At 38.8% G+C, this 10,926-nt stretch overlaps 1 protein-coding gene across 8 annotated transcripts in view; it reads right to left on the bottom strand.

Annotated features, from left to right (window-relative positions):
- Positions 1 to 221: 221 nt before the first annotated feature.
- Positions 222 to 10,926, bottom strand: part of ZFAND6 (zinc finger AN1-type containing 6) — a 60,023-nt gene continuing 49,318 nt past the window's right edge. For all 8 annotated transcript variants that reach the window (XM_012466927.2, XM_012466929.2, XM_012466923.3 and 5 more), the window contains 2 exons: positions 7,273 to 7,386; positions 222 to 1,136 (listed from right to left, as the gene is read on the bottom strand). In XM_012466927.2, coding sequence (XP_012322350.1) covers positions 988 to 1,136; positions 7,273 to 7,386 — 263 coding nt within the window. In that variant the 3' untranslated portion in view covers positions 222 to 987. The remainder of the gene's footprint in view (positions 1,137 to 7,272; positions 7,387 to 10,926) is intronic.

Here is a 10,926-nt window from a genome sequence, read left to right as displayed (position 1 = left end):
ATACATTTAAGTAACAGAGAGGAGTGCTTGCCTTTAAAGATATGCTCAGGTTGTCAACTCGAGAGGAAAACAAAATTACAATTATGATGATAAGCTTAGTCACAAGCAGATGTGAGACAAATAATGATAGTTCTCTTACAAAATTTGGAAAGTAGAAAACTAAAAGACCAAAAAATAAAATTAACTACCAGAAAGAAGAGAAAAAGTAATCCAAGACAGCATTCCGGTTTCCTTTTTATTTAATCAAAGACTGGTGGATAAACATAAATACAGCACAATTACTTCAGATCATTCTTCATATTGTATACACACAAACCCATGAACATAATCTGAAAGAAACCTGTAGACAGCAATGAAATGCATACAGCTTTTTCTTCCCCTCGCTCAAAAAAAAGTTTAAACACACAAACTTAGAATCTGATCGGCACACATTCTCTTGTGACAAATGATTCAGACATAAATAGTGGGTGCAAAGAAACTATATGCTAACATATGAATAACCTTTGTTAATGAAAAAACAGAAGCAGCCATAATGATTAAGATACATTCAGTTACCGATAACTAGTTGTGCCCTAAAGGGCATTATCAAAAGAGAAATCGTGCTGCAGAGAAAAGCGATATATACATACACAATGAGAAAATAAACTGCAAGATTAATGCATGCATGTTTAATACTGGAAAAATCACAGCCCTCCAAAATTTCTGCACGTTTGTTATAAAAGCCCTCTGCACTCAACTAAAATTAAAATGATCTTAAAAGGATAATACTTGTAAAGTTTAAGTCTTCTCAGCCACAGAAAATGCAATGGAAATAAAGGTTCAGAGTCATTTTCAAAACAAAAACAAAAATCTATTCTTTTGATGACATGCATGATTAAAAGGTCTATGCAAGATACACTGCTCTACATTCCCAATGACTAGGAAAAAAAACCTCAAGTCAATTTTTAGTTTGCAGATGCTCAAAGGATTTTGTATTCCAGCAGGAGTTCAAATCTTCTGGATCTTTTCACCAACAACTACTGGATTTTCTTTTCTGATTTTCTCAGCAGCATCAGCTTTGTAATTGTAAGAGCAATTGTGTACATCTGAGTAACGGTGGACACCACAATAAACATTTCCACACCGGCATTCAAACCCTGAAAATGGAGTAATGTACATACATGAGTTGGATTGAAAGATGAACTATTAAGGTCTTTGGCATAATAATTAATACTGAACAGCACAATATATTTAGGGCAGCAATGTAAACTAAAGAATCATTCTAAATACACAGTCTCACAAACTACATTTTTATTCACTATCTGAGAGCTTCATTTCTTGTTCCTATCTACAAAGGTAGGTTTGCACTAGAGCAAGTCTTCTCTGAATTTGTTCCTTCACCTGTAATATGGCCACAATTACTTCTTATCAAAAAACACAGTTGCTAGATTGAAAACATAAAACATTTTTCAAATCCAAACACTATAATGTGAAAACAAGCCTACTGTCAGAAGGCAGTCGTAGCATTTATTTAAGAAAGATCAAATAATACCTCTGAAAGAACTGTTAACAAAGAACACAGCTTTAATATTTGCTTTTCTCTGCTAACCTCCAATGGAGATGTGAACTGTACTGCAGCTGAGAGGTGAAGAGCATGGGATTTAGAGTTCGACCGCCTCAGTGTGAATCTACTTACTAATGAAGGCAAATTAGCCTCATTTCTGCATCTGTAATTTTGGAATAATATTATAAGGATTAAGTGAGGAATTAATTTATTGCTGAACATATGGTAAAACACACAATAAACGCTACTTAATTTTAAGGAAATGCCCAGGGTTAAAGCCAAAATCGAGATGTAATGGGTACAGACAGTCTTTATATAAAACTGGTCCTGCTCCTCCAAATTAGAATTTTATGGTATGATACAATTGTTGGAAATGGAGCATAGGAATCAGTATTTTAAACATTAATATTTGATGTTAACTTCCTTTGCCACAGTTTTGACTTCAAAAACCTATTTGTAACTTCATCATAATGAATGAAAAATGAAGCAAACAACACTGTATTAGACTGAGAGACTGGACAGAATGAAAATTATTAAATTTCAGTCTTCTAATCATAAAGTTTGAGGGTTTGTGACATTTGGAAAATTTATCTTTAATATTAAATATGTATATTTAAAAATGTCTAATATCTGTTTTTTTTTTTGGATACAGAGTCTCACTCTGTCATCCAGGCTGGTATGCAGTGGCACAATCATAGCTCACTGCAGCCTCAACCTCCTCAGCTCAAGCAATCCTCCCACCTCAGGCTTCTGAGTAGCTGGGACTACAGGCACATGCCATCATGCCCAGCTAATTAAAAAAATTTTTTTGCAGAAACTGAGTCTCACTATGTAGTCCAGGCTGGTTTTAAACTCCTGGCCTCAGGTGATCCTCCCACCTTGGCTTCCCAAAGTGTTGGGAATACAGATGTGAGCCACTGCACCGGGCCATGTTTATATTCTTTAAATAGACATGTGCTAAGGTACAGGCAAATCTGAAACATCTTTTTAAATTTTCTCTTTTAAAGAGGAGGTCTCATTATGTTGCCCAGGCTGGTCTCAAATTCCTGGTCTGAAGCAATCCTCCCACCTTGGCCTCCCAAAGTGCTGGGATTTCAGGCATGAGCCACCGTGCCTGGCCTTGAAGCAGCTGTGATAACTCTAACTTCCTTTCTCTTTCCTCTCCAACCCATTCCTTAACCAGAAATAATCTACCTAAAGCATACCTTTGCTCAAAATCTTACTTATTCTTCCCTGTAAGTCCAGTTTTTATGCAAAGTATTCAGCACAATGCCTGGCACATGGTAAACAATAAATGACATCTATAGCTGCGACTACTTTCTAACTAACCACAGTACAGGTGACCCTTGAAGAATGCCGGGTTTAGGCACGCAGATCCCTCTAACAAGTCAAAAATCCAAGTATAACTTTTTGCTCCCCCAAAACTTGAGCTATTAATAGCCTATTAACCAGAAGCTTTACTGGTAACAGTCAACGAATATATATTTTGTGTTATATGTTTTTATGTTATATGTATTATTAATATATAATGTACTCTTAACCTAGAGAAAAGAAAATGTTACTAAGAAAATCACAAGGAAGAGAAAATATGTAAGTGAAAGTTGGTCATCATAAAGGTCTTCATCCTTGCCTTCAGGCAGAGGAAGAGGAGGAGTTGGTCTTGCTGTCTCAGGGTCAGCAGAGGTGGAGAAGGTAAAAGGGGAGGCTGGAGAGGCAGATATACTTGGTTTAACTTTATGGAAATACAATGTAATTTCTGACTTTTCTGCTTTTTTGTTTCTCTAAAAATCTTTCCATATGGTACCAATCCTTCTTCCCCCATTTGCTTTAGTTTTAGTTGTCTGATCAGCGAAGAGTCCATGTTGCCAAAGTGAAAAGCAGTCTTGAATACTCAGATCCCTTCTGTCAGACAGTCTAACGTCAATTTGTTTTCTGGCACTGCTTTTTCTAGGTCTTCTTCCTCACTGTCTGGCACTGGATTGATAGCAGTCATCTCCATCAAGTCATCTTCTGTTAACTCCTCTGGTTTGGTGTCTATTCGCTCCTGAATGTCTCCAAGATCCATATCTTGAAATTCTTAATCCCCCACCTTTCTTGCCATATCCACAATCTCTACCATGATTTCCATCCTGTGATCATGCACAACACATGGGCACAGTTTTCTCCCATAGGAATGTATTGTTTTGGGCTTGATAGCTTTCATATCTTTGTCTAAACAATAATGGTATCTTCAGTGGTATGATGTTCTCTCTCTTGGGGTTCTCTTCCATAGCACTGACAATATTTTCCATAGAGCACCATATGCAATGAGCCTGAAAGGTCTTTATGACCCCTGACCTAGAGGCTGAATTAGAGATGCTTGTTTGGGGGCAAGCATATCACTTCAATGCCTTCAGTGCTGAACTTATGAGGTTCTGGGTGGCCAGGGAATTGTTCAATATCAAAACAACGTTGGGCTGGGCGCTGTGGCTCAGGCCCGTAATAATTCCAGAACTCTGGGAGGCCGAGGTGGGCAGATCACCTGAAATTAGGAGTTTGAGACCAGCTTGGCCAACACAGTGAAACCCTGTCTCTACTAAAGATATAAAAAATTTACCGGGCATGGTGGAGTACGCCTGTAATCCCAGCTACTAGTGAGGCTGAGGCAGGAGAATCACTTGAACCTGGGAGGAGGAGGTTGCAGTGAACAGAAATTGCGCCGCTGCATTCCAGCGTGGGCAACAAGAATGAAACTCCATCTCAAAAACAACAACTAAAAGGCAGTCCCTTACTGGCAAGGTACTTTCTGATTTCAGGGACAAAGCGTTAATGTAACGAACCATGAAAAATCGTTCATTTTGTCTAGGTGTTCTTCTCGTACAACCAAGAGACTGGCAGCTGGTGTTTATCTTTTTCCCTTCAAGACTCAGGGGTTAGCAATTTTATAGATAAGGGCAGTCCTGATCGTAAACCCAATTGCATTTGCACAAAACAGTAAAATTAGACTCTCTCTTCCTGCCTTAAGTTGTAGTATTCACTTTTCTTCCTTATTTATACATGTCTTTGTGATTTCTTTTTTTTCCAGAATAGGGTACTTTTGTCTGCATTAAAAACTTATTCAAGCAGATACTCTTTCTCCAATGGCTTTCTTAATGTAGTTTAGGAACTTACCTGCTTCCTCTTTGTTGGCAGAAGCTGTTTCTCCTGTTATCCTTTTTATAAGCCAAACCTTTTTCTAAAATTACCAAAGTGGCCAGGCACAGTGGCTCACGCCTATAATCTCGACACCTTGGGAGGCTGAGGTGGGCCGATCACCTGAGGTCAGGAGTTTGAGACCAGCCTGGCCAACATGGTGAAACGATGTCTCGACTTAAAAAAAAACAAAAAAACAAAAATTAGCCTGGCATGGTGGCACATGCCTGTAATCCCAGCTTCTCAGGAGGCTGAGGCAGGAGTATCACCTGAACCCAGGAGGCGGAGGATGCACTGAGCCAAGATAATGCCACTGCACTCCTGCCTAGGTGACAGAGCAAGACTCCATTTCAATTAAAACAAGAAAAAAATTCAAACCATCTTTTGTTGGTATTAAAGTCTCCAGCTTTAGAATCTAAAAGTTGTCATATAATGACTTCACTTTTTCTTGAATTATATTATAATCTATAGGTATGCCTTTCTTTATAGCAATCCTGCACCCACATAAAAGCTGCATTGTCAACACAAAATAAAAAGGTATTTCATAAAAAAGTACAAGGTTTTTGTGCCTGCTGGCATAGCTGCAGAGACAGCTTCACACATTTTCTTTTCTTTTTTTTTTTTTTAAAATAGTCCTTACACTGAATTCATTTATCTTGAAATGGCAGACATTGTTCATTTTTCTTAAAATGGCAGAACTGCAGCTACAGGCTTTAATCTATGGAACATACCAAGCAATTCAACTTTTTCTTGTTATGTTGTGACTTTTCTCTGCTTCTTGGGAGTACTTCCAGTACCACTAGTGGCACTTTCTATGAGTCTTATGGTATTATTCAAAGTTTATAGTATTGCATTAAACACGATGAAAAATACATGAGAACCACAAGAGATTACCTTTTACTGTGCTAGGCAATTTACTACGGAGACAAACGGCTGACACAGAGGTGATTAGTGCCTCATAGCATTTTAAGTGGAAACCTGCAGTACCTGAACTCACTGCAATAGCAACAGGAGGTGGCCATGGAATTATTAGAGAAGTACAGTATACATTATAGTAATTTTTATGCCACTATCACTTAATCTACATCTTTACATTTGTTTACATTTCTCTTGACTATGAATGGCTTTATGTATGATCAGCAATTGTATAGACAAGTTTCGATAAAATTTAAATTTTTTATAATAGATTCGTGCATATTCTGTGGTAATAAATGATACAATACACTAGTATCTACACATATTTTACACATTCAAGACATGCCTAACTTTTCTAAATTAAAATATATATATTTCTAGGCTAAACAGTTCATCTGTGAGTTTTTTCCAATTGCGGCAAGTCTCCAAAAACTTTTCCAATACATTAGAAAAAACTCTTAAGTGGGCCCACACAGTCCCATGTTGTTCAAGGGTCAACTGTATATGTTTTTAGTCTTACTTCTTTATTTCTGTTGGATTGCAGTACTTGCAGTATGCAACACTCTTGTTCACACATTACCTGTTACACAGCCACATTCCCCTATTCATGGTCCCTGCACATGCCCTATGCATTTTTTTCAAGTTCTCCTGTCTGTCTGAAATGACTCTATTTCTATCAGTTATAGGTCCTACTCACTATTCTAGATGCACTGAAACATTCTGCCATCAGGAACCTTTCCTTGCTGGGCCTCTAAGAGCTACCATTTTAAAATGTAAATTAGTTACTCTTATCTCTGAATTTCCAGAGCAATCTGACTGCACTTAATGTACTTTCTTTGCTAAATGCTTTTGAACATTTCTTTCTCCCTCCTACCACCATCTGCATCTGGTAGCTATGTTACAGTAGCCAACATATATTGATTACTTATTGTGGGGCAGCACTGGGATAACTACTTACATGTCTTAACTCACTGAACCCACACAACAACATACGATTAGCCCTATTTTATAAATAGGAAGGACTACACAGCTAACTAAGTACTTCAAAATATTCTCTCCTTGAAAGCAGAAGTCACATCTTTGACCTTTCACAGCATCTGGCACACTAGCCTTACTTGTCTAATACATCTAAATTCAGCTGGAATGAATTGTTTTTAAAGCTATTCATTTCACTTGTAGGTATATAATCAAGGCTATTTTTATTTCCTTAAAATTCAGAAACTGAAGTATATCCAATATTAACTCTCAAGGGAACAGGAACAATCTCAATTGAAGTCAGTAACAGTAAACTATGTATTATTATAAAACATCATCTTAATTTTTTTGAGACAGAGGCTCGCACTGTCACCTGGGCTGGAGTGCAGTGGCACGATCTCAGCTCACTGCAATCTCTGCCTCCCAGGTTCAAGCAATTCTCCTGCCTCAGCCTCCTGAGCAGCTGGGACTACAAGAGCCCATCACCACGCCGGCTAATTTTTGTCTTTTTATGAGAGATGGGGTTTCACTATGTTGGCCAAGATGGTCTCGAACGTCTGACCTTGTGATCCATCCGCCTTCGCCTCCCAATGTGCTAGGATAACAGGTATGAGACACCGCACCTGGCCACATCATCTTAACTTTAAACATTTGATCTAGGTCCTTACCAGTAAGTCCCACTTTCTTCCTGCACATGAAACAGCGATTCTTTTTTTGTTTTGGTTTTTCAAGAGACTTGGTTTGCTCTTCAGATGGCTGCTGTGCCGTTTCTGATACTGAAGCTGACAAAAATAGGAAGGTGGCAAAATTTAATTATTCAATAAGATTTTGCTATTCCTCATCCCACCCTCCCTAATCTATTATTCAGAGGATACAGAGGAATTTATTTATTAGCATAGAAAGCTAGTCTTATTAAATTACAAAGTTGTTTACAAATATGACCCCCCCTTTTTTTTTTTTTTTTTGAGACGGAGTTTCGCTCTTGTTACCCAGGCTGGAGTGCAATGGCGCGATCTCGGCTCACCGCAACCTCCGCCTCCTGGGTTCAGGCAATTCTCCTGCCTCAGCCTCTTGAGTAGCTGGGATTACAGGCATGCGCCACCGTGCCCAGCTAATTTTTTTTGTATTTTTAGTAGAGACGGGGTTTCACCATGTTGACCAGGATGGTCTCGATCTCTTGACCTCGTGATCCACCCGCCTCGGCCTCCCAAAGTGCTGGGATTACAGACTTGAGCCACCGCGCCCGGCCCCCCTTTTTGTTGAATGTATGTATATACACGTGTAGAAAATAATCTAGAATATGTAAGGATATGTTAACAGTGATTTTATAGACTTTCTTCTTTTGGTTTACACTGTATTTTCTGATTTTTCTAATTACTACGTATTTGCTCAATAAAAGGCACATAAACAAGTACTAGTTGAATATTCTAAGGGAGTGTGCAAAAAAAGTGCCATATGCATACTTCTTAATATTGCTGGGTCAGAATGACAGAGGTTTCTCAGAGAACAAGTAGGGGAAAGGTGAAACCAAGATTCTGTGGAATTCAAAGTTAAGTTTCAAGTTCCCAGAATGTTTCAATAAAAGCACCTTAAATGTTAGAAATAAGGCAAATTGAAGCAAAGAAGCTTTAAAATGTTGTAATTAAGATAATAAATTGATGCATTTATATATGGAAACCAAAGCCACATCTGCCAAGATTCAGGTTAAATTACTACTCTGATATCTTAACATGTCTCCCTCTTGTTGCTAACCATCCTGGCCCTCCTGAACGCTGTCCCCAGAGTCAGAATCTATAATATGACCTTGCAGACGTGACATCTTGCTCTAAAATGGTGGAATTTGCATGGATAAATTCTTAACCTCTCCAGTTTTATCACTAACTAGACCTTTTCCAGGAATCCACTGCTCCATTAATCTACACTGCAAATATGCCATGTACCTTTGCTCACAGTTTTTTTTTTTTTTTTTTTTTTTTTTTTTTTTTTTTTTTGAGACGGAGTTTCGCTCTTGATACCCAGGCTGGAGTGCAATGGCGCGATCTCGGCTCACCGCAACCTCCGCCTCCTAGGTTCAGGCAATTCTCCTGCCTCAGCCTCCTGAGTAGCTGGGATTACAGGCACGCGCCACCGTGCCCAGCTAATTTTTTTTTGTATTAGTAGAGACGGGGTTTCACTATGTTGACCAGGATGGTCTCGATCTCTTGACCTCGTGATCCACCCGCCTCGGCCTCCCAAAGTGCTGGGATTACAGGCTTGAGCCACCGCGCCCGGCCGTTTTTTTAAACATATATTTTATTGCATTTTACATACTTCTTATAATCTATTCAAAAAGGTTTCCTTTTTCCCCATTTGATCTAGGTCCTCTTCTTTTTCAAGACCAAGGTCAGACACCCTTTTCCTTGTCTCAATTGTCTTTAGCTTCTCACTCTGATTTTCCTTAACACCTTTTCCAAATACTGGGCACCTCACGAGTTCCCTCTTCAATCCATGCTTCACACATTGCATCCAATCATCTGCCTTAAGTGAAAATCTAATGGTGTTCGCTCTGATGTTTAGAATTCCCCAATGACTCCCAACTAACCCCCAAGATAAAGCCCAGAGGTCCTTCATGATTTTCTTTGTCCTTCTTCCTCTAGCCTCCTCTCTCACTACTCCTCAACAGTACACTCCATGATTCAGCCATATTGAAGTACTTGCAGTTTCCCTGGACATACCAAACTCTCTGCCTCTGCACTATTGTACAAGTTGTCCTTTCCATACAAAATACTCTTTCTATGCCCCTCTTGTCTCTCTTTTTACCAGGCTAACTCTAACTTGTTTTTCTTGTTTAAGGTTTTATAATCAGCTCTTCCTCCACTGCCTCTCCTACAACCTTGGGGTGGGAAACCCTACTATGTATAGCACTTTTCATATTAATATTCCCTCACTGACTTAACCTGGTTTAACTGTGAATTCTCTGAGGGCAGACATCTGTCCTATTTGCCCCATTACCAGTGCCTATCCCAGTGTCTCCAACCACATAGCAGGCACTCAACAATTAGCATCTGTTGAACTGAATTACTTACCTATTTATGTGCCTCATTTCCCATTTGAACCTCCAGTCCCATCACAGTGAACTACACATCCTAATACATGCTCAGACATTTGCTGTGATTGATTCTAACCTGCTTATGTTAACACCGTTATCTCATATTTTAACATTATCTCATATTTCAACAAAAGATGACAAAAAGCAAAATACTACAAACAAGTTAAGTATGTGCTAATGACAAATTCTACAGCATGTTACTCCACCTACATGCTGAAACTAGACAGGAGACAGGTCTAGTAATACACTATGAACATATTATTTTTGAAACAGAATATAGATACATTAAACCTTTTATTTTCAATGAATAAATATCCCTAGAATGTAAGCTCCAAGAGGGCTTGGCTGAATGTCTTATTTACTGTTTATCCCCAGCTCCTAAACAGTATCAGATAAGCCTGTCTAGCTATACACATAGACTCAAAAACAGCGAAACTTGCAACCAGAAATGAACCTATTGTATTTACTGGTTTTGAAATCTATAAACTGTAATATCTAACCTGTTCTCCAAAACAGTCTGATATTTAAAAAAAATTCATATAGATAATGCTTTAATGGCAGTAACACTATCACAAGATTATAGTTTTTTTTTTTTTTTGAGACGGAGTTTCGCTGTTGTTACCCAGGCTGGAGTGCAATGGCGCGATCTCGGCTCACCGCAACCTCCGCCTTCTGGGTTCAGGTAATTTTCCTGCCTCAGTCTCCTGAGTAGCTGGGATTACAGGCACGCGTCACCATGCCCAGCTAATTTTTTGTATTTTTAGTAGAGACGGGGTTTCACCATGTTGACCGGGATGGTCTCGATCTCTTGACTTCGTGATCCACCCGCCTCGGCCTCCCAAAGTGCTGGGATTACATGCGTGAGCCACCGAGCCCAGCAGATTATAGTTTTTAACAAAACTGGTTTAACTACTGCGGCACAAACTTTAAATGGGATCTGGGAATGGAGAAGAGTAAAAATACATTTATTGTCTATGCATACAAATGCTACTGCAGACATTTCACCATATTAACCCTAAAGCCCTGAAGAAGGCGAATAGTTTCTTTTTAACTGAGGCAAATGCAGTCTTTAAAGTGAAGGATCAGTAGGGTATCTAAAAGCTTATATGCTACAGCTCAAAAGTGGGACCAATAAATGTCAATTATATACCCATGAGGTATATAATTCAGGCTGTCAGCTATTAGTTTCAGGTACCCATGAGGTTACATTAGTAACCTCAGCTTACCTGAAACT

The sequence above is a fragment of the Aotus nancymaae genome, unplaced genomic scaffold (genome assembly GCF_030222135.1).
Source record: "Aotus nancymaae isolate 86718 unplaced genomic scaffold, 86718_ANA_hifiasm-v0.15.2.pri h1tg000064l_0, whole genome shotgun sequence".
Taxonomy (NCBI): Eukaryota; Metazoa; Chordata; class Mammalia; order Primates; family Aotidae; genus Aotus; species Aotus nancymaae.
This window is presented reverse-complemented; position numbering and strand designations above follow the sequence as displayed.